Source organism: Drosophila albomicans, chromosome 3, assembly GCF_009650485.2.
Source record: "Drosophila albomicans strain 15112-1751.03 chromosome 3, ASM965048v2, whole genome shotgun sequence".
Taxonomy (NCBI): domain Eukaryota; kingdom Metazoa; phylum Arthropoda; class Insecta; order Diptera; family Drosophilidae; genus Drosophila; species Drosophila albomicans.
Window position 1 is genome coordinate 54,174,192 of NC_047629.2, and position 27,661 is coordinate 54,201,852.

Genomic DNA, 27,661 nt, shown 5'->3' on the forward strand with positions numbered 1-27,661 from the left:
ACGCCAAGTTTGTATCGCTGTTCTTGCTGTTATTATTGCTAGTTGCCTTTGTGGTTGCTGCTGTAGCTGTAGCTGCTGCTGCTGCTGCACTTCAGACATCGCGACGACATTTAAAGCGCCATGAATATGCAAAACTTTTACACTCGCTTTTTATGCACAAATATATAAATCTAAAAGCGTATAAAAAAAAAGGGAGAAGAGGGCAAAAACGAAACAGGAACATAACCGAGCTGGGATATTGTGCGGGGGCTTTGCGCTATTAGGCATCGTCGTCGTCGTCGTCGTGGTTCTCCTCATCGTCTGGCGTCCCCCGCATTGGCAACTTCTGTTGCCTCTCCGCGTAATAATTCTTCAATAATAACAGACCGACGCCCTGGCTATAGAAGAGTGAAGAAGAGTGGGGAGGTAACTGGAAGCTATGAAACAGCAATGGCAAAACGTTTGGCGGTTTTGGCCGGGAAACCGGGGCAAAGTCAACTTCTCTATGCCGGCTATAAAATAAACACTCGCTCACTTTTGCCAGTGCTCCTTCGTCCTGCCTCGTCCTGCATCGTCCTGCTTCGTCCTGCTTCTTCTGCTCCACTTTGCCTCTTCGCTACGCGCTTCAGTTTTGTTTTTCTGCTTGTTTTTGTCGCGCGCGCGTTGCGGTTTAAGTTTTTCTCTGCGGCTCAACAAAATTTGTTTGCATTTGCAATGCAGAATTAAATTATTGCTTCCTCTACCGTTTTCTCTCTTTCCCCCTTTGTCTCTCCCTCCGCGACACATTGAGCTTGTCTCTGCTGCTGTTGCGGTTTTTCTAGCTATTCTCAGTTGCTGTTGCTGCTGTTGTTGCTGCTGTCAGTTATTGCAGTTGTTGTTTTGCGCACCGCAGCAACATTATCGCTGGCTTTGGCTCCGAGTTCTTGTTTGGACTTGTGCACTGCGGTCTGTGGGGCATATTGATTGGAGCCCGCTGGCACTCTCAGTCCGCCCGTCCTTCCGCCCTTCTCTCTCCTTCATCTGTCTGCCAGCTCGAGTCGTGGTGCATCGCAAACAGGGTGCGCCACTGTTTGATATTGGCTAAATTGATTGGCGTTCCTTGGGGTAGCTCCAAAACGGGCCATGATTTCATTTTGAAAATTTATTTAGAGCTAACTGCAGTATGCACTCGCAAAACAGCTCGCTGCACGCAGCTACAGCATTAATGGGGTTAATAGATTTGTAGAAAAACATAGGTCAGAGAATATAAAATATAATACAATAATCAATTTTGGAAACGCAGAATATAAAATATGATATTAATAATAAATTCAGGAAACAGAATATACAGAACATAAAATATAATAGAAATAATACTAAAATTATAAATTTTGACTTATTACAATAAATATTTTTGTATATTTATTAATATAGTGAAACTCAAATATCAATAGAATTAATAAATATTAAATTGTTGGGTTTCATAAGTTCAATAATCAGCGTTCGATAGCAAATTTTTCAAATAAATATTTTGTAGCATACTTTTTGGGTTTTGAGTTTGAGTTTGTAGCTGACGCATTGCCAATTTTGGTTTGCTTATATTGAAAATTTGCATGCATAACTTGCCAGCGAATATTTCGAAATTCCCGTATAAATATTTGAGATTTATTAGCAATTGTTTTGCGTATCAATTCCAATTATTTGTTATTTATTGCCAGAAATTCGAAATGCTGAAACTATCAAAATATTATCTGCAATAAATCAGCAAAACAAACCCGTTGAAACCCGTTGGGTGCCAACATCAAATCTACTTCGCTCTAAATTAACTTTACCCTTTATGGTATTATCCTCACAAAAAACTTGCCAAAGCAGCTAAGGAAGAAAACGATGGAATTCCTTAACGCGTTTTTGCATATCCTGTTGCTATTCCGGTTGCTGGCTGTCGTTTATTTGCCGCTTTGCATTCATTTCAAATATTTGGCGTCACATTTTACAAATAATTTTGCATGCATATTTGCCAAAGACAGCAGAGCAGCCGGAAAAGTGTGGAAACCCCATAGAGAAAATACGAAAAACGAATGACGTTTTTTCTTTTACCAGATTTTTATGGGCAAAAAGAAATCAACTATCCGAAAGCAGCGAGCAGCAAGCAGACAAGATGTCCGCAAGGAGTCAACGCAACTTCCTCGGCTCATTGCGTGTCCTTAAATTATGCACAGCGCAAACAAACGCCCGAGCAACCGAAAAACAGCACAAGAAAAGAAAAACGCACAAGAAAAATAAGCGAAAATAAAAGAAAATGTTGGGAAATGCTGAAGGTAACTGTCCGGGTGCCGCTTGCCAAGGAAGTTTGCCAGCTTGTGCCATGACCTGGCCTAGCCCGAACTCTGAACCTGCTCCTTTGGCATCACAGACGCTCAAAAGTCAGAGTCAGAGTCAGAGCTGGGAAGGAGGATGCGAGGGTCTCGGGTGCAGACTGGAAGCTGGCTTAAATATGTTTTTGTTATTTATGCAAATTCGTTTCTGTTGCCACAGCGAAAGGCAATGGGAGAACGGAGAACGGAGGGCGGAAAGCGTTGGAGGCGACTTTAGCTTTGTTATATTGTCATAATGCCAGCGCAAGCCAACAGAGCTACACATGGCCTAGGTGTTATGACGGGGGGGGGGAGAAAGAGGGCGAAAAGGGATCGAAGGGATGTCGGGGTGATGGGTGCTAACCTGTTGGCATTTGTAACGCTTCGCTCATCGCCTGCTTGTTTATGTGGCAACACTTGCGCGCTTTTCTTTCAGCCTTTCACTGCATCAGCTTTATGCAAATTTTCGTAACGGGCGCATTTCCTTGCTCATTTTCCACAGCAACAGCAACAACTACAAGAAGTCGCATAATAAAGTTGCAAACTTTGACTTGACATTTCCTTCCATTCACCCAAATGCTCTTACATATTTAATGCCCAACAATAGTTTTGAATAATGCAAGCATTTGCTTTGCCACGCTCCCAACACATTTGACTAACCATTTTGGCCAGAAGACACACCAGAAGACACCAACACTCTCAGAGAGTGCACTCAATATTTGACACTCTCCGTCTGTGGGCTGATTCTGTAGTTTATTATATTTTTATGTCATAATTTCTAATGTGCTTGCTTTTGCTTGCCTTGGAGCCTAATATCTGAGCAAGGCCAACATATTTGACATATTAAATAACAGCGCTCTGGGTTGAATCTTCTTCTTACCACCACCCCCAACACTTCCCCCCCCCCACCGACAACAACAACCACAGCGACAGCGACAACAACAATGGCATGAGAAATTGCTGGCAATTTATGAACCACAGGGTCAGAGAACCGTAGCGAGTGCCTGGGCAGCTTCCAGCTTCATAAGCACAAAAAACACTTGAAAAAACTTAATTAAAATTTGAGTTTAGTGTTTGTGGATTTTAAGCAGGCTTGAAGGGTGCAACCTGTTTTCCGTATAGGGTGTTGTTGTCCTAGGTCCCTTTGAAAACATTCTTCCAAATGCTCATTTTAATGAAAAGCGAAAGGAAATGCGCTAAACTTATTACGGAAATTCATCATGTTGATTCTGAGAATATTAAAATTTACTAAGTTATATTAATGTGACATTTTTATAAGGAATTTAAATTCGTAATTCATTAATTTCATTAGTAATATATATAATTTCGAATGTATCATCAAAAATAGTAGGAGTAAAGGAAGAAATTGGTTTAGTAGACCATTTGGCAGACACATATGTATGTAATTATTATATAAAGTTTTAAAATAAATATGAGTGTATTAAATGTAACATATTTATATCGTAGTGCAATGAACAGCACGCACTACAATACGTATACGTAATAATATATATAATCATCTTAACCGTTATATAAAATGTATACTAAGAAATTTACTTTGAATTCAGAAAATTGTTTTTGCTTGAAAAATTTGTTAAACTAGTTCTTGAAATAAATAATTTATGCTATGCTTATACATTGCACATACGCAAAAGTTATGATGAGCGTTATCAACAGTTTATTTTTATTTTTTTTTTAATTAACTTATTTATTTAAGTATCGAACCAGTACAGCAAGAACAAAATAGTACTATAACAACATAGGTAAAAGAAATGTTTATGTTGAGGCCAAACCTCATATTAGTTTAAGGTGTTTCTGAGAAGTTTACTATTGGGTGAACGTTTTGAACAGTTTATTGAAAATAAAATTAATAATAAAAATGATACAAAACTAAATGTTATTTACATACCTTAGGTACCTTAGGAAACTGTTTTTTTTTTTCATTGTAGGAATTTAATTTTAAAACATTGCATATATCATTACGTATACGTAATAATTCTGACAATTTTTGACTTTTAAGTTTTATTGAAATTAAAGTTCGAAAAATTCTTTAAAATTGCAAATTAATATTTCATTCGATATACTTGAGAATTTATATTTAATTAAATATTTTGTTAAAGCTATACCACCCATGATTTTACTCATAGATTAATCTCAGTATTTTTCCTATTTTACTCATAGATTAATCTCAGTATTTTTCCACAGTTTCATCGGTTGAGAATCGCATAGAAGTCTGCTCAAAGCACCCATTACTTACAGTCTCGCACACACACACAAAATTAATAGCCCAACTGCTTAAACACATAAACGCACACGCACACACTCAACTGGGTTTTATGTTTATGTAATTTTAGTGAAACTAATATGAGGCCTAAAACAAGAACCCCTAACTTAAAGGGGGAGAGGGGAGAGTCTGCAGTTGCTCAGTTGGTCAGGTTGCTGTTATTTGTGTGACAGGGTTTCGACTAACCGAGCATGTGTATCGAGTGTTCTATTGCTTTCTCTCTATATCTCTATCTCTCTCTCTCTCTGTCTCTCTTGCTGTGTGTATGTGCGTGAGTTAATTTATTTAAATCTCACTTGTAATTCATATTTTAGAGGCGACATCGGACGCATAATAAGTGCGAGTAAGAGTAGTAATGCTTTTCCTACATAGTACATGCTACTTGTCGACTCGACTAGTGTGCAGACCCCAAAAAACGACCCCTCTTTATGTGTGTGTGTCTGTGTGTGTGTGCGAATATTTGAGATATAAATTCAGCAAATTTGGCCCGAGACCAAAGTGTGCTACGTGTCGAGAACTCGTGCCGGGTGTAAATTTGCAGATAAGTCGCATTAGTTGGGCCTTCTATTTCGCTTCACTGCTGTCCTTGTTGTCCTCGTTGTCCTCGTTGTTGCTGCTGCTGTTGGGTTATTATGTACTTAACGAGTGTTTATTAGCATTTTAATTACCTTTCGGCGCGTGAAAGCTGCGCGTATTAGTCAACCTTTAGTCCTGGTTCCAGGCATTTCTCCCAAGGGTCTCCCTCTCTCTCTCTCTCTGACTCTCTCTTGTTCTCTGCGTGTGGCAAAACTTTAATTTTGTTTTTAAACTTTAATGAGGCGACAGCGGCAACAGCAAATCACATCTCGTACATACTCTAGAGTGTATATTATGTACAATTTGTGTACGCTTGATGGATGTGTAGTGGACCAGTGGAAAAATATTTGCATTGCGCTAATAAAAGCATTGAAAAAAATTGCGAAAACTAATTGGATGCGCAAAAACTAACGCGTCAAAGGGGGGGGCGATTTATTGTGGGCGTGGCAGTTGCTTGTTAAAAGTTCATTACACTCATAGAATGCTTGTAAAGCGAGATGATAAATTAATCTACAGTGTGCAGCGAAGCGCGCTATTGAGTGGGCGCGCCAAGAGCACAAAAAAGGGAAGAAAGCAACAGCAATAGCAACAGCAGCAGAGAGATACCCAAAGAGAACAAGAGTGCAACAGCAGCAGGGACAGAGAGAGAGAGAGAGAGAGAGAGAGAGAGAAGGCGCGAAAGAGAGCGCGCACATAAATGACGAGTTTAATTTGTATGCAAACAAGTTGGCGGCGTTGTCGACACAAACACGACGACGACGACGACGACGACGTTGACGTTGGACCTACAATAATTACACAAACACTCACACTTACACACACATGCATGCACAACACACACACACATACTGTCAGACTTGAAGAAATGCAAGCGCATACAGCAGGAAGCGACATTTTGGAGAAGGAGCAGCCATGATGGCTGCTAACTGTTTCCGCTTGCCTCTGAGTGACGACGGTGACGTGCGAATGCCAGGAATGAAGCATTACTTGCAATGGACACCAGTGTAAGCAGGAAATATGTAAGGACGCAGGGGGGAAGGGAAACAAGTGCTAAAGAGTGCAGAAAATGTTGAGAGATTTTTAGCAATGATATAGTACGTGCATTAGTTAAAGATGGTGATAGTTGTTTGCAACTGAAGAGGGGAGAGAAAAACGCACAACAATGATAAGGAGAAGGAATTTTATATGCACTCACATTGCAGACATTGTTGCATGAGGGGAGATTCAAATTGCGGAGAAACTTTCAGAAATTTCCACTTTAAAATATTGTTGCTGACATTTGTTGATATTTACATTTTTTTTTTATACATGTTACGATTATATTTATATAATGTTTTGAGGGGGAAGAATCATAAGCAATAATGAAGAGACTAAATTTTATATCTACTCATATTACAAACATCGTTGCTTGTAGAAAATGATTCCAAACAATTCCTAAAATATACAAATATTTAATGTGAAAGAAATTCATGTTTAACGTTTAAATATGCATCTCGAATCTAATATAAATGCTTTTTTATGCATAATTTAATATTTTAACATAATTTAAAATTAATTTTATATGCATCAATAATCTATTAACTAATGAATATTTCACATTTAACTTTTTACACCCGCTACCCATAGAATAGAAGGGTATTATAATTGTGTGGCGACAGGAAATGTATGCAACAGGCAAAAGGATGTCTATATAATGTATATATATTTTCGATATACCAAATATGGTATATTGGTATATTTTAATATTGTGGGATAGTATATTTAAATATGTTTACCTTTAGTTAGCGGGTAGCTGAGAGTCTAATATGTATTTATCAATCAATATTAAACATAATTTGCTCATATGAAATTATTAGTTATATAAATTCAACATTTTATATTTATGCATGACGCTATTATATACAAATTATACGCATACATATTATTTATTTATGATTTTATTTATGGCCTTTGTCGGGGCATAATTTTGAAATCAATTTCTGAGAGCACACGCTGCGTATGTGAAATAAATGTTCATGCATTCTTAATGTGCCTGAGGCACTTTGGCAATGAGCTTTCTTTTAATTCTTAATTGAACATTGGCCAGGAAATGTATTGTGAAAATAAAGCTGCGCCTAATTAGCATAAACTTAAACAGTTAATTAGCGTAATAATTGCGTTAAATGCGATGCGAAAGCAGGAGGCAGCAGAAACCAAATCGAAATTGGATTGCAAAACCAAAACCAAGAAAAGCATAGAGCCAAATAACCAAAGCGTAGCACACACTGAACACCAAACAACAACACCAAACTTCACACACACACAGAATCCGCAACTTAAACTGAAACTAAAACTATTGGTGTCTTAATTAGCGTGCGTGTTCAATTACAATCAAGGAGCAGGCAGCAACAATAGCGGGGAAGGGGAGAAGGGTGGGTGGGGGTAATATGCCATTATCAGCTGCTGTTACTTGAATTTATTTCAGCAGACAAAGTAAAGGCAGCCCAAGTGGATGCTGGAACTGAACTGAGCCGAGCTGAAGAGAATGCCACTCATGAATTTCAAATAATGTCGAACACTTTGACTTTGACTTGCTGCCGTGCAATGCAATGCGATTGAGCGGGTGGCTTACACAGCTCTCCTTGTCTCCTTGTCTCCTTGTCTTCTTGTGTTTCTCCATTGTTTTTGCCCGCCTTCTCTCGCTCGCTGTTGTTGTCGTTGTTGGTCGTGATTCCAGTCCTGATGCTTGGCATGCCGAAATCCAATGAAAGGCGTTTAGTTGTGCTTGGATGTTCTCATCTTCATCCTGTCGTCGTCGTCGTTGTCGTCGTCCGCCGTTGTCCTCCTCATCTTCGACGTTGTCGTCGCAAGAAATTCGCAAAGAAAACAAGCAATGAAATCGCATAACTAACAATGAATTCCTAACTTGAAGCTACTTGAGCAGCATAGACCAGAGACTAAGGCAAGGCAACAACAACGAGGCACTGGATGAACGTGGTCTACCCCAGCACACGTATTTCTGCAGTGCATGAAATGTGCTTTGGCCAAACTCAGACCCATCGACAATTGAAGTTTCCTGGGATTTCATGGCAAAACTAACTTCAAGCATCGCCTTCTCTTCCGCCCGCCCTGCGTGGGATTTATTCTTATGCTGTTTGTGTGCGCGATAGTCGCGATTTCTCGTTACACTCTCTAATCAATTTTGACAGTGGGGTATATTAACATTGACATGTTCAAAATGAGGGTTAAAACTATAATTCCAATTTGCAACACACTTTATTATATTTTAAGGGAAGAAGTATAGTTTTATACTCTTTGACTATTATTTCATATTTATCAATATTTATTAATGTTTATTTATTCTTGATTCATTTAAATTTACGTATTTTTATGATGACAGTTCAAAATTATCTTCCTTGGATAAATATTAATGTACTGATATTTTAAGTATAATAAAATTTTATATAGGATAAAACTTCATTCTATTACTTATTGCAGGGTACAAGGCAGTCAATATACCCCTTGGTAATTCAATTCCATTCTGCTATCCTACACTTTTCTTTGCTTTCTGATGCTGTTTAGTTTCGTGGCGAGCGAATATTTGATTTTTCCTTTTTTTCTCTTCAGCTTCACGGTGGATTTCCACCGACATTCGCAAAGCTTCAACATGTTGTTGAAATTTTTGGATTGTCATGCCAATTGGCACGATTTTTGACGGGTGCTAAATAAATTGACGCTACATTGTATGCGATACAAACATTTCTATATGAGTCAGCATTATTGTGATAAACGTTTACCGCACATACAAAATGAACGAAAGATAAGAGAAAACGTTTTCAAACGTTCCGCAAACGTTTGATAAGCTAAAACGTCTGTAAACGTTTACCAAACGTTTTCACAGCGTGTATAAAAGCTGCGACCCAGCTGAGCTTTTCATTCAGTTCGCAGTGAGCATTGCAGCAATACAGTAACAGTAGCAATACAGAAGTGTTAGTAAGTTCTTTAATTTTTCTAAAGTTTTCAGTGTTATCACCATACAATTAAAATGTCGAATGATAAAACAGATTTGTTGGTCAAACTAATTGATCAAGCAAATAAAGCTCAATCTATGATAACAGATATTTTGCAGCAATTAGAGTCAGAGAAGCGAAGCTCAACACGAGATCGCTGTCGTTGTCTTGAAGGTTCCGATTCTTCTGATGACGAGCTTTTGGTTGTGAGGAGAAGCTCTGTAGTTGAGCGAGAGCGAATGTCTCGACGAGGTGCAGACAGAAAGCGCGATCGCTCTCACTCTCGTGGCCGCTCTCGCGGTCATTCCAGGGGGCGTTCCCATGGACGTTCGCGTTCTCGCTCGCACACGAATGCGCAGCATAGAAGAGTTTCGTTGGCTGTTCGAGCGTAGAAAGAAAGAGATGCAAATAGCTATGAAAGTTGTGCAGATTATATTTATCATGTTTATTAGCTCTACAAAATATTTAAATAAATAAACAAATAGTATTTATAACCAGAAAAAATCTTTGCGTTCGTAATTTATTTGAAATGGTTTTTGGCTTGCGGGGTTTTTAGTTTCACAGAGCTGGTAACGCTTTGCAAATATTAATTTTGGAAATATTGCACCAATAGTTGGCATTAAAATAGTGTTGTGTATACACTTAATTGCACTTGCATTTGTTTTTCATTTGAATGCCGTAAATAAAATAAATCAAATTCAAGTATAAAATGCTTTTGGCATTTGACTTGAGTTGAGAGAACTAGAATTCGTATTGTTAAGGTCCTGTTATTGCACCTGCCCCAAGTTGATAAACATGTGTGTAATTGCATTTGCAAACAACTCAAGCACATTTTGTTTTGCTAGCATTACTTTCGAGCAATAACAAATAAAGAGAACAACAAAATACAGAAAAATCACGATAAACATTGCAATTGTATATTATATATGTCGTAGAACAGACAGTTAAAATGAAAAATTTGAATTCATAGCATAATTAGATTAGTAATGTAAATGTTAAGAACATTGTTAGTGCTAAGAAACGCTAAATATAAATATGAAGAAAAAGGATGGTTGATTGGTGAAGGCGTGGTCCGAGCGGGACGGCTATACGGGCTGAGCGTGGCGCGATTGTTCTCAGTAAAGAAGAAGACGAAAGAGACATTGGCGACTTGCTACGCTTTTACCAAAGCTTAAATATCAAAATGGAAAACAATGATATGAATAATTCTTCTACATATATTATTCACACATATATTAGAAATTTCGATTAAACATTAGCGCTCTTCAGGGCTTTGTAATTTATTGACAAAATCGTTGATTTTCATTTTTAATTATCTCTTCAAAGTGAATAAGCAATCTAAACATTTTTTTTTTTGAATAAGTGTCTTTAAACTATGAATGATTTTACTTTTGCTTAAAAGTATGCAACTGATTTATGCAATTGAGTTCATCGCTTTAAAAATATTGTGTGAATGTCTTTAATAATCCCATCATTGTGATGACGAATTATCGATGTTTTCTTATCAGCTTAAATTCATTAAAAGAATTAGTAAGATTTAATATTGTGACAATCAATAATGGAAAACATTGATTTTAATGTGGAGTACGGCAATCTTCAATTGGGTAATTTTGTAAGTTTTAGAGTCCGTTTGATCTTTTGTCATTCGTGCTATATATTTTTCATTATATGTAGATAGACGGTGGTAGCTGGCGATTGGCACATTGGAGAACTGAAAACAAAGCGATTGTTGTTAAAAAAAATTCGTGGCGTAATAAACAATGCAGGAAATAATGAAAAATCAATTTTAAATGAAATTAAAAATATAAAAGTTCTTAATCATCCGAATATTATCACTTTTTATGGAGTAACAAAAGATTCCGAAAATAGAATTTGCATGCTTTTTGAGTTCGCCGATTGTGGTTCACTCTACAGCTTCTTGGATGAATCGAATATAAAAATAACACTAGATGGAAAGCTTAATTGGATGAGCCAGATACCGAAGGTAAGCTGAATTAACTTTAAAATCTGATCCGTATTCAGGATTTGATTGCTACATGACCAAAAAAAAGTCCATCGGGATCTTAAGTCTAAGAACCTTTTGCTTTGCAACAAATATCGTACGGTGAAAATGTGTGACTTTGGCACAATTAAAGAACTTGCAACGGTTAATACGGAAGGTATTGGGACATATGTTTATATGTCTTAAGAAATATGCGTAAGTATATATAATTTTATGTAAATCTTTAGAGTCTGATAATTGTTAAAAAGAAGCAGTTTCTTTGGCTTAAGATCGCTATGAATAATGTTTTGTTGATGCATAATTTCGACACCTTACACTTGCAACGAGAATACTTTATTACACGAAAGAAATGAAATTTACCTTGGCCAATTGAAGCAACCACGTTAATGCATTTTTATATGAAGAGTCACATAAATGTAGAGCAATATAGAGAGTTCCACAATCAGCATATTCTGAGAGTAGACAAGTTCTGCCATCAGTATTTGTTGTTATGCCATAATATGTCAATATATTTTCATGGCAAGGTCGTAACATAAATAGTTTTGTTAAAAGTTTAACTGTTTATATGTCTATATGTTTTAACTGCGATTATCTTCTTCTTGCATTTAGTTCTCCAAATTGCTTTAAATACGTCGCAGAAGGTTCCAGAGCTAATGTACTATTATTATATAAAAATATTTAAGTAATTGGCGCTTTATTTATATACATATGTAAATAAACATTAAACAGAAATAAAACTTATAGTTTAAAAATTAAAAATGTTGTAAGAATGACTTTATAGTAAAGCATTCTTAAGACGAGACTTAAATTTTCATTTTCGATTTATTTTTTTCTTAATTTTATATTAGAATTATTTTTCTGTGTATATGTTAATAGCTCATTAATTGAAATATCGATCCAGTTAATTTTGACAGTTGGTTGAGGCTTAAATCGAAACTCATAAGGTAAACATCCGACTTCATAATCGATAGAATAACCATCTTCATCCATGTCTACACAACAGACATTATATTCTTCAAGCTTCTTCACGCTTTTTAAAGAAGAATCTCAAGTCCATAAAGTGTTTATCTTCGTCCTTGGAATAACAAAATTCAATATTTCTTATAACTTCTTGCATAGCTGGTCTTTGCTTAGAATCTTCATCCCAACACTGTTCTATAAGTTTTATTATCTTATCAGATTTGTGGATATTTTGAATTACAATTATGAGTGGATCGCCTACAAAAACAATAATGGTAAGTAAATGAATATTTACAGCATTTTAAAAATTACGTTCTATGGCGTTCTTTTGAATATTAAAGTTCACAGTTTTTCCCAAGTGGTAAAATGGCTTCTTTTTTTGACATTACTTCCCAAAATGTGATGCCGAAACTATAAACATCGCATTTCTTAGTGTAGGAATTTTCTATACTGACCTTATTTTGTGAAATCGGAATTAGTACAATATTTGACATCTTGGTATCCAACTCTTTAGCTGTACCAAAATCGCAAATTTTCAATGTCGAAAACTGATTGCAAATTAGTAGATTTTGTGGTTTTAGATGAAGAATTTGCGGACTAAATTCATGAATGTATTCAATACCCTATGAGTTAGATTAACGAGTGAGAAAGGTATTACATTATGTATTTATTAATTTACCTTGGCACGTTGAAGCATCCAGTGAATACGTCTCATATAGCATATTTGTTGATACAAAACGTTATGGAGCGAACCGCACTCTGCATATTCCATGACCATGACCGTTCTACTGTCTCCATCTTTTGTGATACCAAACAATTTCACAATATCATCATGGTTGGCTAACTATAACAGACCGAATTCTTTTTCAATTGCGGAGTCTTTTACAAAGGGTCTAAATTTTTATACCCGCTACCCATAGGGTAGAAGGGTATTATAACTTTGTGCCGGCAGGAAATGTATGTAACAGGTAGAAGGAGGCATCTCCGACCCTATAAAGTATATATATTCTTGATCAGCGTCAACAGCCGAGACGATATAGCCATGTCCGTCTGTCCGCCTGTCCGTATGAACACCTAGATCCCAGAGACTATAAGAGATAGAGCTATAATTTTTTTCCGACAGCATTTGTTATGTTTGCACGCAGATCAAGTTTGTTTCAAATTTTTGCCACGCCCACTTCCGCCCCAGAAAATCAAAAAAATCGAATAACAAGCGTAATTTTGGTATATACAATAATAACTATAGCGTTTATGATTGCTGAAAATTTGGTTGCGATCAGATAAAAATTGTAGAAGTTATTAAAGAAATAGTTTTGTATGGGCAAAAACGCCTTCTATGTATGTGTTGTATGGATGCGTATACGTGTATACATGCTCGCCTCTATATTTGTATCTGTATGCAAGAGGTACTGCGATAGCTCTATTAGTAGAGTGCAAGCATATTACTGTTGCGGTAGTCGGGGGACTCTGGTTAAGTTAAGTATAATAGCAAAGGTTGGCGAATTTCAAATGACGTGATTTTGCTTGGTATTGCTGAATTTCTAGGGGTTATTTTTTTTTGAGTATTGACTCAGAAGTTTTAAGTTATTGTGGTTATAATTTTCTTAATATGCGCACTTTTTCTCTTCTTCATCCAAACGATTGAAGTCAACTGATAAGTTTCATACTTAATAATTAAAATGCAGAATGCAAAAACAATGTGACCAAGTTGCAAGTAATTAATCTTGCCGTAGCTCCAAGTATTTCAATTCTTCTTAAAGATTATTCTTTCGGTAAAATATCAGAAACTGGAATTATAAGAATCATGTTTCCTTCTTTTAATAAATTTTTTCAACTTTTTCTTTAACAAATTTATTTGATGTTGTAGTATTATACAATAAATAGGTTTCGAAAGAGAAAAAAACTAGAAAAACGTGAATTGAAAAGTGAATTAATGAATTATATGCATAATAACATCATTTTAAATAAACGTGCAGATTGTAATAATCTTTTTCATAATATTCAAAATTTGGTTGCCGTTCTCTTAATAAAAAGAATATTTTTCCATAATTGCGAGTACTTCCTTTATAGAAGGTCTATTCTGTGGATTCGCATCCCAGCATTTTGTAATCAAAATTTTTATCTCATCCCAATTTTGAATATCGACGACATCATTTACATTTGGACGAAGACCTGCAGAGAAACAATTTGTTAGACGCTTAATTATATTTCAAAAGCATTTTAACCTACTTGCACCTTCTATTTGTCTAAAAAGTTGAGGTAGCGAGTCCTTATCGTTGAACGGTTTCTTTCGTGACATCACCTCCCACAGAATTATCCCGAAGCTATAGATATCGCACTTTCTGGTGTATTGCATCCCTCCCATAATCTATATTAATTTATAAACATATCACTAATTTCGGTAAAAACAATTTTTTTTTAAATACAAACTTCTGGAGCCATATATATAAAATTTCCAAGCATTATTGATGCACCCTCTGTCATCACTGCTTCAGATAGTGAAATCTTTAGGGTTTGATAATTGTTAAAAAGAAGCAGACTCCTTGTAGTTATTTCCCGACGAATAATCGTTTGTTCATGCAGAAATTTGAGACCCTATAAATTCAAGGAAAATATTAATAATGGATTCAAAAATAATACATCCGAAATTTACCTTCGCGCAATGAAACATCCACATTAAAGAAAACATTTCATATGCATTATTAACAATATTCACTGTACAATCATGCACAGCACTATCGAGAGTTCCGCAATCGGCATACTCCTTAAGTTCGATAGGTCGATTATTGTCATCAAAGGATAGACAATATAATTTTTGAATATGCTCATGCTTTAGTTGTAAACTATAAATTTTTAATTTTTCTGAGTTGATCGAATAATGATATCTATATCTTTTAACTGCAATTATCTTTGGTCCCTTCTCAGTTTTCCAGAGAGCCTTATACACATCTCCAAAGCCACCATACCAAATGAGCTTTTTGAAATTTGTACAAATAGATTGTCATTATTTATATAATAATATTATATATTGTAAATACCTCTTCTAAAGTAATTTTTTTCCATTCATCTTTCTGAATTGCATTCATATCTTCATCAATCAATCTGTTAACTTCATTTTTGATTGGTATTTTCAGACTTAAGTTAGGCTCTTCCACATCCAAAATTGGGTACAAATTATTAATATTACTTATTATTTCTTGCATTGTCGGTCGTTTCTCTGCATCTCCATTCCAACAGAGTTCTATAAGTTCTATTATCTGCTCGTATTTTGGAATATTCCGGATGTCATCTAAATGTGGTCGAGTTCCTACAAAATTAAGAATATTAGAAGCAGTTGAGTATGTTAGGTATACTCTAACCTTTTGTGGCAGCTAAAAATGGAATGGCCACTTTATCACTTAGTCCTAAGTGGTAGAATGGTTTCCTTCTTGACATTACTTCCCAAAATGTAATACCAAAACTATATACGTCACATTTTTCGGTGTATGATTGGGTGATAGCGACCTTATTATGTATAATTTAAATAAGTGCAATACTTTTTAAACTTCATAGAGTACGTACTTCTGGTGCCATATAACAAAAAGTTCCAACATAAGACATAATGGTTTCCAGCTCCTTAACTGAGCCAAAATCACATATTTTCAATGTTCGACAATTATTAAAAAGCAGTAGATTTCTTGGTTTTAGATCACGATGAAGAATTGTCCGACTGAGTTCATGAAGGTATTTAATGGCCTTAAAATGAGATAAACGTGTAGAAAACCAATTTGATTATTCATTTAGTTACCTCCGCACATTGCAGCATCCAGCTAATACGCAGTGAATGTGGTAAAATGATGTTCTTATTTTCCTCATTGTGCAGTAAGCTATGAAGAGAGCCACACTCTGCGTATTCCATTACAATGGCCATTCTTTCCTTCTCATCTTTTGTAGTACCTATTAACTTTACAATATTATCATGATTGACCAGCGATAGCATGTCGACTTCTTTTTTATTTTTGTCGTCAGTTGAGTTACGATAAAATTGTTTAATCACGACAGTTATTTGACCATTATTTGAGTTCCATGTCGCCTTGTATACATCACCGAAAGTACCTGATCCAATGCACTGAGAAATTTGAATCGAATTAAATTTTGTATAATATGCAAATAAAAATTGTATTCTACCTTATTGTCGACAATCAATTCATTCCAATCTATGTTATGCGTCATGCTTAAAGAGAACGTTATGTGTTATACAGAAAAAACAGTTTACCGAAACTTGAATTTCTTTTCTTGTTAATTTTTAAAGACACTCTTTCTATTTCAATACAAACTGATCTATATTGCATAACACAAATAATTCAAGATTGCGAATTTTATCATACGATACACAATAATTTTGTAATTATTAGATTTTTAATTTTTTTATTTCGGTTTTATTTCACAACTTGTTCTTTTTCTCATTGTTCTCTAGTGATCGCACTTTCCTCTCGTGCTCAACCGATACACCTATCGATCGGGCTTCTAACTCGATAGATATTTAATCGATTAATTCTTAATGTTACCTTATGCTATATTTAAATCTAGTATTTACAATATTTACACTTTCGATTTTTTAACCATTAATCGACTATAAAACGGAATAGTCGAGTCACTGCAATTTTTACCCGCGAATCGAAAAACACAGAACGATGTGTTCAAAATAGCCATTTCGCTAAATATTCTGTGAGATTAGATAAGTACCATGCTGATTATACGAGCAGCTGAATCATTTGCCTGGCTCATGTACTTTTTCTTCAGGCATCTATTATGTAGTTTATACAATATGAAAAACAAATTGGCAGATAAGATTACAACGATTATTATCAAAAGAATATTTATAAACGTTAAGTCAATCGAACTTGACTCTACTTTATTTATAACGTTTGCAGTGGAATCCGAAATTTTCTTCCTCGCTATATTTACTTATTGCATTTGTTTTAATGCTCAAAAAAAAATTTTTTTTTTTTTTACAATATTTCCCTGCCTAATATTTTGTATGGCTTTATTGGGCCATACTTCTTGCCGGTCCACAGCGGGCGATTTGGTCCCCGCTAGCGGCATTTAATTAATAACTTATAAACTAAAATAGATATCTTCAGTCGGTTTTTTCACTGATCAGAAAAAAATCATAGAATTTTTTAAGTTAAAAAAATTTTTTTTAAAATTTTTTTTTTATTTCTTTTTTTATTTAAAAATTTTTTTTTTTTAAATTTAAAATTTTGTTGTACTTTTATTTTATTTGAACTTCAATTAACATATTTCATATATAAACTTTATCTAAAAAATGATGGGGGATGATGGAAAAAAATGGGATGACTTCTGAGTGCAATACTAAAAAAAGATCCCTTTTTGGTACTAACACTGTGTTTAAAAAGTACCATAATTTCAAGGCTAGCAGATAATAGCAGTTGATATTACACATTTTGGACGCCACTGATTCACACTTTCGGCTAATAAAGAAGTTAGACTGAATCCAGTTGAATAAATTAAGTTCTACTCCACGAAAGACAGGTGTACGCTAATCCGGGCTAGTTGTTAATACACTGAATTACCACTACGTTTTATGAGCTACACATTTATAGACCGGTCACAAACATAGATTTTTTTGAAAATAGATACCTTGAATATAATAAAAAACCAAACTTCTAACAAATTCAACAAAAATTGTAAATTTCCGAGGAACTCAAATTCTATGTGCGCAAAGAGAAAAAATTGTGTAAAGCTCTTTGCGAAATCATATGGTGTGTTTGACCGATCACAGCTGATGATCACCTGATCGTAGAGCTTTCGAAAAGCTTTTAAAAATCTAATCAAAGCATCTGCTATCGATATGTGAAAAAATATTAACGGATTTTTAAATTTGAAAATTTGAATTAAATGCCGCTAGCGGGACCAAATCGCCCACTGTGCGGTCGACTCAATTGTCGTCGGGCATTACAAAAATGTAATTTAAATGTAAGTTTAAATTTAATTTAATTATACTATAGTCTGCTGTAGTCCTGCACCTTGGTGTGCTGCCAGCCTCTGCGCTCTAAGTAGCGCTGTCGGTCACTATGGTCAACTTGGAACATTGACGGCGCTGGTTGCGTAGGCTTTTTTTTTTTTTCTCGTTGGCCCGGGGGAGGGCGCGCTGCTCTTGACTTGAATTTCAAGTGCATGACGTTGCAACATGCAACATGGGGCACACTGCTGCCATTGTTGCGTTTTAGCGAAACAATGCCACAGACTGCACATGACGGCGTTTCAAGTTGTTGCTCTGTAGGCCATGTTGCCACAGGCAACATCAACGGCAACTGCTGCAACATCTACTCGAACATGCTGGAAAACATGTCGGTGGTTTTTAGCTTCCAGCTGCCGTTGGCTACTGTGATAATGATCGCTAATGCAAAAAGTGCCGCAATAGGTAGATTGATGCATAATTTAAACGGGCCAACTTGAGACGTATAGATGGCAAGATGTTGAGACGAGGCTTATCAACGTCTCTAATCAGGGCAATAGCATTTTAGAGCTGGCTGTTGCCCATGCCGACCGAGCCATGAACTCAGCCAAAAGCAACCAGAGCCCAGCAAATAGGTGCTAACAAAAAAAAGAAAAGGAAAAATACAGAAAAAACGAGAAAAATAAATGTGTACAAAATAATTCCAGAACAGGCAGAGGGCAAAAATAAACAAGCAAACCAGAGGCCAAAGGTGAAAATGATGTACAATGGCCAAGAGCGTTGATTGTGCTGGCCAAAAACAAGATAAGGCTGCCAAGAGATGTATCTTTTAGTTGGCTACGTTTTAAATGTTGAGCATTTAGCAGTTTCAAACGATGATCTTTAATCTGCTAATAGCTTGTTGTGTCCACTAACATATTATATTTTTAAAAAGTTGCAGAGGCTTTTAAAAGGTTACCATTTCTTAAAATAGAAGCAGAGGAAATTGTTGGTTGATAATGAATAAATAATAATATTATTAAAGCAGAACACTTCTATGAAATACATTTATGTATTTAAAATATGCATGAATTCAAATGTGTAAAATAAATTTTATAAAGGAAAGATTGTGAATTAAAATATTTAATTGAGCAACAATTTTTCTCTTTACGGTTTAATTAAATTTAGTAGTTTTACTATAATAAAATAAAAAATTAAATGAAATATATAAAATATAATTAAAAATTTATCTCAATCTCAATGCACACTAAAAGAAATTCATTCAAAACTTAGTAATTTTTGTTGTGATTTTTTGTATTATGAATTCTTTAAAGTATTCTCGATTAAGAAAGTGATTTTCTTTAAGTGTGTAGAATTTATTTAATGGTCATACCACTGTTTTGATTTTTAAATATTAATTTTGTAAAGTCTTGTCTATTTGCTGACACCAAAAAAAGTGCAGAAAAAAAGTAGAAGTCTGTTTTTTTTGTACCCATCGTGCAGCTGTCATTTTGCGCGTTGGCAGCGTCGACATTTTTATGACACGCCGACACTGAGGCATACAACACGCCCAGCATCCAGCAACATCCAGCAGCATCAAGCAGCCAAGAGGCATCATCTCGTGCCCTGCTCACGCCCAGCAACACGCGTCAGACATACGGCAGCTGCCCGTCCCAGGCGCTGTTTGGATGGCTGCAGACACCGACTGAGACATGGCCAGGGACGAGAAGAAGAAGTAAAAGAAGAAGGGCAAGAGGGGAATGTTGCCTTGTTTACATACACACATACATACATTTGGAAGTGTGTTGGGAGGCTGCAAGCAATTTAGCGACCGGAAAGCCAAGACGAGAGCAAGCAAGGCGAGCGGCCTCGAAAAAGGCAAAGCGAAAAGTCTTTGGCACAAATTCTAATAAATGTAAAAGAAATTGTATGAGGTTATGCCACGGCAGCTGTGAAAATAGCAAAAATTGCCAGGCAAACGCATTTGCACTGTTGCCGTGTGCCATGAAAATGAAAACTAAACGAGTTTCCCCGTAGACAAGCCGACTGTCGAGAGTCCTGTCTGCCTGCCTGTCAGCAAATTGCCAACGCACAATGCGTGTGTTCAGGACTCGCGCTCGCGTTCGCGATATGAAAGTCTTGAGCGAGGCGACACAAAATTGCCCTGCCAAAATGGATATCGTTTTAATTTTTTCGTTTTGCGTTTGCTGTCTTTTGAATTACAGCCACAGGGGGTCAAAGAGGGGGGAGGGAAGTTAACAACGTGGGTTCGTCAGGTGATTTGTGGCAACAGCAATTTGCAGTGTCTTAAATTGGCAGCGTTGTTGAAGCACGTTGCGCATACGCCGCATTGTACATGCAGCCCATTGCTTCACTGACTTTACATAATGTCTGCTGATTAGTAAATGCATTTGTGTGTATGTGTACATTTGTGTGTGTGAGCTAGTAATGAGCCTGACCAGAGTTAATAGTGGCTGCAACTAAGTAGGGCTCAGAATATACAGCATACATAACGAGTATAACGAGGCCGTTGCAACTGCAACTGCAACAGCAACAGCAAACTACATAATGCCCCAAAAATGTGCATGCGTATAACCTCATATATACACACACACACATTCTGCATGTGTGTGCGTTGTGCGTACGCAAAATTCATGTCTCTATACGCACAACGAGATGGCGGCGAATGCAAATCAATAATGATGACCTGAATACGTACGTTGCAGCCGATTAACTGGACCTGCCCTGAATGCAACACGCCCCAAAAATATGCAACGTGCAGCAGAGGCAGCTGAGGCAGCAATTGCTCTCGGCCTTTCTACTGCTGCTGCTGCTGTTGTTGTTGTGTTTCAATTTGCTGGCTGCTCGGCTTGGCTACTGCTGCCGCCTGCCGCCTACACAATTTTTCATTTTCATTTACGCTTTCGACAGCTGCGTTGCCTTTACTCTTTTGCTTTCATTGTCTTTGCTATGTGAGTCTCTTTCACTATACATGTGTGTGTGTGGGAGTGTATGTGTGTGGCACGCTTGATTGTTCAAAGCGCAGCTTTCAGTTGAAAATTTGTAAAGTGCCGTCAAGCCAGAGCTGCTGCTGTTGCTGTTGCTGTTTCCTCTTACCTGCGTCTCGCGTTTTACTACGATTCTCGTATACACACACATCACATGACTGCAATACATAGGCCCATCATATGTGCACTTGATCTGCGTATGTGTGTGTGCCATATTTATGGGCCATGTGCAATCGTTTGCATCTGTGTGAGTGTGTGTGTGCGTTTCCATATAGAGACTATCTGCTGTCCGTTTTCATTGTGGGTCATTCCCGTTCTCGTTGCCGTTGCGAAATCCGCTTTACACACTGACACACACACACACACACACACGCATATAGAGCATACACATACATATGTACTTGTATATAGGTTTATGTACTCACTCTGTCCATTGGCAGTGTCTGCGCGTTGCGTTGCGTATACGCCGTGTCGCCCATTGTGTGCCGCACCTCGAATCTCGAATCGCTTGCTGCCTGTCGCCGACCGTTTCGTGTGCCTCGTTGTCTGTTCGTTTACATTACTCATATGCGAGATGCAACAACAACAACAACATCTGCAATAACAGTAACAACAAAAGCAACAACAACAACTACAGCTGCAACAATGTCAAATAAAACATAAAAAGCGAGATGAAATAAAAGCGCAAATAAAAAATTGCAAAATATTTATTCATTTACGCGGCTAACCAGGGCTGCAGGATGCATTTAAAAGCAGAAATTGCTATAAAATACGATACTATAAAATATTTAATATTTGAAATTTGTTGAATACTTTAATTCTATACAAAAATAACCTAAATATATTATTGTCTAAATTAACAGCTTAAATATTTTAAATTAACAATTAATTGTTACATTGTTAGCACTTTAAATATATTTAAATTTTAAATATTTTATTGGCTAGCAAACAGTTTAATATTAAATTAAATAAATTTGTATTTCAATTTAAATTAAAGATACAACAATTCTATTCGACAATGTGAATTTATTTGATTTGTTGAAAATATTTTCTCTTACAAGTAAACAGTTGAATTTCAAAATAGACAAATTTCCCATTGGATTCAGGCAGTTGACCTTTTTGAATTTGATTGCTTGCTTAATAAATGTTAGTTAATAAATATGTTTGGGTTGTTTTTTGTGGACAACATGACAAATTTATTTTGCAGCCCTCGAAGTTTGGCCCAAACAACGTCGGCAGCTTCTTCTCTCTTTTCTTATGCATCTTTGCATTGCGTTTGCTGCATTTTATTTATTGTTCAGTGCATCTGCATGTTGTTGCACACACAGTTTGCCACTGCAACACGCTGCAGTTGCACATGTGTGAGTAAGCCTGACGCATGTGTGTGTGTATGCGTGTGTGTGTATTTTGCATTTACGCCTGCTCCAATTTATTTATTGTATGTATATTTGTTTATGTCGTATATAGAACTCTCAACAAACTGATGTTGCTGCTGCTGTTGCAGCTTCAATATTTTTTATTTATTTTTTTTATCATCTTTTATTGGGCGTTGGCCGCTTTATCGATTGGTTCACACATGCGTATCTGTGTGTGTGTGTGTGTGGAAGGCGGAGTGCAACGCAATTTCAATTATGCACGCACAAATAATTAAATTGTTTTAATTGCGCGAAACGAATTTGCCATGTTGTTAATTAAGGACTCGTAAGAGGCAGCATCGCATCGCTTCACATCGGATCGTCTCGGTTCGCACATAAAATCAGACCCAAGTGCTTATCGGCCATGTTGCCACATGACAACTGTCGTGGCCAGTATCAAAAGGATGATCCCAGTTCGCCAGCAATAACATCAAAAAAGAGTTCGCAGCCTTCAGCACATTGGTTTCTTTGCTTTGCTTTGCTTCCTTTGCTTCGTTCATTTCCATTGACTTTTCTTGCCTTTCATTTCATTTCATTTCATTTCATTTCATTTCGTTTTGAGCTTATCTAAAATTACTCTATGCACACATCCATTGGGAGACGCAAGTGAGGAGAGAAAGGGAGAGCTGCCATGTGTGTTGCCTACGCAGTAAGATTAGAAAATATTAAGGTCAACAGGTTAGTGTGCTGTACCCAAAGGACATAAAAAAAGAAAAAAACGAAGAAGAGGAAACGAAGAGCGGCAAACGCAAAACTGTTTCAAATTTGAGTTGAAACTAGGTTGGACGACACGCTCTAAAGAGACCCTTTGCACACACACATACACATACATGATTACTGCCTAATTTTGTGACGGACTGGAATGTAACATGACGTATACTTAACGCTTTCACTTTAACTCCCGTGTCGGGCATCTGCAGCTTCCTTTTGACATGACGTGAGTGTGTGTGTGTGTGTGCGGATTTTGCTTGAGTGAATGAGGGAATACCCACTCGGCTTGTCGACACCCTTTTCCTCTCCCTTTCTCCTCTCCTTCGCCCTCTTTTTTCTCCCCTTTGCAGGCACTCAGTGCTGCCCACCAACGCAATTTACGTACAATTGCCAGAGCGTGTGTACGCGTTTGAAAATGTATTTGTGTTTGTATGTGTGTGTGTATGCGTGTGTGTGCGTGCTGCTCTGTGTTGCTGCTACTGCTACGCTGATGACGATGCCAGCTATGTTTCAGCAACACTTGTCGCAAAATGCCGCATTAAGCAATAGCAACAACAACGTGCGCGGTATATAAAGTCGCCAAAAACGGGCAACAGCAGCAGCAACATATATAGTATACCCCAATGTCCCCTTGCTTTCCTCACTTGCTCCCCTCGCTACTTTCTATATTCCCCTTTTACATTTTCGAGTCTCAGTTGCCGTCTCGATTTCAGTTAGAGTTTCATTTGGAGCGCTGCTTAAGTGGTTTTTGCGTTTTATACGCTGTTAGCAAAGAGACCCCTTGATTACTCAGCAGCTCGCTCAGGCAACAACGTTTGAGATTAATACGAGACGGGAGAGTACGCTGCAATAGTTGCGAAATTAGTTTCAAGTTGATCAATAAACTGTGTATTCTTGACTCGTAAACTTTTGCTGCATAGTTTCGCAATTAGTTGGCAGTTGATCAGTTGAATGATATTTTGTGGGGCAAAACCGAGATAAGAGCGAAAAATGTGGCGAAATAAATATAGTAATTACAGTTTATGAAGAAGTGTAAGCAGAAGTGAATGTGGAGAAATAGAAATACTTAACTGTACGTCACTTAAAAATTAATCAAGCTTTTAATGCTCTTAAGTGATCTTAAGTTAAAATTATTTGTATATTTCATGCTTTATTGATTATGAAGTAATGGAAGTACTTATTTTACTTATTGATGAATATTGAAAGACAATTTCAGATAGTCTTAAGAAATTCTAATCAACTTATGTACATAGTAAGAGTTAAGAGAAGAGAGAATTAGTTTGTGAATTAATGAAAATACATAAATTAGATATTATGCAATATAGTAAAGAAGAACAGTAAACATTAATTTCAATTTAATTTGTTATATAATAAGTTGTTAAAATTTGTGAATTTGTAAGCCCCAAAGACAAGATAGGAGTTATTCTTAAAATACTCAAAATTAACTTACCGAAAATACTAAATTATCGGCGATATTTGGTATATCGATATACTTTTAATTAATGAATTAGTGGAAATACAGAAAATAAAAAATTCCGAAATTTCTTTTTCAAAAAAAAAAATTCAAAAGCTAACTTCGTGAGTGCTCGACTGTGAAATACCCATTACAGTAGAGTATTTTTCTTAAAATTAATATATATATAAATATAAAATAAATATAAATATAAAATTAATATACCAAAAAATACTGAAATATACTGAATGTGGTATCTGGTATATCCATATATTTTGTAACTTCGTTTGTTGATTCTACATATTTTGTAATCTTTTTAAAATTATTCTAAAATTTACTGAATTACGTATTTAGTATTTCGAAACACAATTATACAAAGTAGTAATACCCTTTATAACATAGAATAATAATAGTAAAAAATATAATTCAGGGTATTTGCAAGTCGTATTTTTGTCAACTTCGTTTGGTGGTTTTGCGTACTTTGTAATCTTTTTAAATTTGTCGCAGTGTATATGCTAGCGTACTAGCGCTGCTTTCGGCAAGCGACTCTCTGCTATGCGGCAGCACACACTCGCACTCGCACACACACGCACACTCACACAGCTGCAGACATACATATGTATGCATGTAATGCTCAAACGTAGACCGCCACACGGACGAAATGTTAGCATAATTTTAGGCACGAATGCGCTGCGTTGTCGTGTATGAAAGTATGGCTGACTCTGTGTACGTGTACGTGTGTGTGTCTGAGTGCGTGCATATGTGTGTGTGTGTGTGTAGTCTAGTACAACTACAATGCGAGGCGAGCGAGGGCTCGTTGTAAGCATAACTCAACGAGTCAATGACTTCTTGGTGTCGTCGTTGATGTGCTTTAATATGAACAACAACGCCAGTTGGCCAACTACAAAGATATGTTTATATGTATCTGTGTAGATATATACATATATATATATACATATATAGAGCAACTAAGTCCCCTTGATGTGCATGTGGGGCGGCATTTGAAGAGGACATTGCGCATCAAACTGCCACTTACCGACACACAAATAAATTTGCAAATGAACACGTTCCAAGCGATGATGCTTCATGTGCAGTTTCCCCAGCAACACCCAACACACAGAGATGTATGTGTGTGTGTTGATAAGTGTGTCAACAGCCAAGTTTTTTCTTCTCCCTGTTGACTAAATCAGCAAATTGGCTACACTTGGGCCCTGCTTCTGACTTCTGACTGCTTATTATTAATAATCATCTTGGCTTCGTTTCTCATTTGCTCATCTTTCGCCATTTTTTCTGTCTGTTTTTTTGTGGGTCGCTTTCTGCTTTGGGGAATGACAATTAAGCTGAACACAATAATCAGTCAGCAAGGCATAAATCAGTAAATTACCAGCAACAGGAGCGCAGAAGCGAGCCAAAGCGGATGTGTGGGTGGCGGAAGGGAGAGAGGAGGAGGGCGGGTGTGTGGGCAGTGCATAATTAAATAAAAGGCAACGTGATAAATAACAATCTTTCAGCGGCGCAAGCGAATCGCTAGGGAGATTTTTGCATTAAATTGATTAAATGCGCAGCACATGCAAAATGATAACAACAACAACAACAGCAACAACTGTGGCAAGAGGAAGCAGTGAAAATTATCAACTTGGTCCAAAACCCGTCGAGACTCATAAAAATGTGCCACTTAGCAGCAATGGACGTTGCGGCAAGAATGGGCGTTAAGAGGGGAGGCGGGGCAGTGTAGGAGTCTCACGCACATTGCGGTGTATATGTGTGTGTGTGTGAGGCATGCAAATGACATTGTTGCTGCTGTTACTGTTGTGGCTGCTTCTCTCTCTCTCTTTCTCTAACTCTCTCTCTCTCTTTGAGTCTCTCCCTAGCTTGTCATGGTGAGCATGCGCATTGACTGAGATTGCCAAAATGGCGGCCAGTTTAAGAGGCAAGAGAGCGAGATGGAAACATAAATGTTGCCGCTAGCTGCCAGAGAGCGAGTTTCGCTTGGCTGCTGTTGCTGTTGATGTGGCTGTTGCTGTTGCCTCGGCAGCAGTTGCCGCCGTAAATGTCAAGTGTAATGTCACAATCAGCAGCAATCAAATACGCAAACATATACAACACACACACGCATACATAAATAGTGCAAGCGAGATAGAGAGACAGAGAGTGAGAGGGAGAGAGATGCAGAGGAAGAGACTTGGACATGCATTCCAAATGCAAATGCTAATGTGTGCGAATGCAGTTTTGCAATTGCAACGTGCACAGGAAATGGAAACGCAACGACCGACAGGCGGATGGATAGATGGACAGACAGACGGACGGACAGACAGCAGGACGGACAGACAGTTAGACAGACATTCTGGCTATCCGTTGCAGTGCGGAGGTGATAAGGGCAACATGGCGAATACATGACATTTTGGCAAATATTTAGAAATTGGATTAAATTTCAGCTAGAGCAGCAGTTGGCGATGCGGAAAATTTCATGCTGATCGCATTAAAACCGGAATACAAATTTCATTTTAATTCTTTTGATTTTTAATTCACCGTTTTTGAAGCTGCTGAAGCAGCTTATGAATTCCATCCAAATTGATTTACGAATTTAAATTAATAAATTACTTCTGTTAGTTAGTGTAAAGTTGGCATTTTAGCTTACAATAAATAAACAATGATGATGTCGCCATATTAAGTTTAGTTAGATGGGAAATTATAAAACATTTTATATAAAAGATTAAAGATATTGATGTCGGAATATTAAGTTTAATTAGAAGTGAAATTATAAAACATTATATACACAAAATTAAAGATAATGATGTCGGAATATTAAGTTTAGTTGGATGTGAAATTAGAAAACAATTTATATAAAAGTTTAAAGAAAATTTAGATATTAGAGATCGTTAAAGAACATTCTCTATGTTCAATTTTTTCAAAGGCAATATTGTTGTCCGTTTAACTTTAATTTATATTATATTTAAATTTAAATTAAACGATCATCTGACTTAGTATTTACTATTTTACTACTGTAAAC

General features: G+C 36.6%; 1 protein-coding gene across 5 annotated transcripts; it reads right to left on the reverse strand.

The window, feature by feature from the left end:
• Positions 1 to 14,039: 14,039 nt before the first annotated feature.
• On the reverse strand, positions 14,040 to 17,858 carry LOC117571531 (mitogen-activated protein kinase kinase kinase 7-like). Of its 5 annotated transcripts, none has more exons than XM_052003800.1 (8): positions 17,767 to 17,858; positions 16,291 to 16,336; positions 15,911 to 16,231; positions 15,162 to 15,430; positions 14,777 to 15,097; positions 14,554 to 14,718; positions 14,359 to 14,491; positions 14,040 to 14,295 (listed from the first exon to the last, which is right to left on the reverse strand). In XM_052003800.1, exons 3-8 carry the CDS (start codon positions 15,918 to 15,920, stop codon positions 14,147 to 14,149), a joined length of 1,047 nt encoding a protein of 348 aa, XP_051859760.1. In that variant the 5' UTR covers positions 15,921 to 16,231; positions 16,291 to 16,336; positions 17,767 to 17,858; the 3' UTR covers positions 14,040 to 14,146. The 5 variants fall into 5 exon arrangements, with proteins under 5 accessions (XP_051859760.1, XP_051859756.1, XP_051859757.1 ...); XM_052003796.1 differs by having other exon boundaries at positions 14,353 to 14,491; XM_052003797.1 differs by lacking the exon at positions 17,767 to 17,858 and adding an exon at positions 16,709 to 16,785 and having other exon boundaries at positions 14,353 to 14,491.
• Positions 17,859 to 27,661: the final 9,803 nt, after the last annotated feature.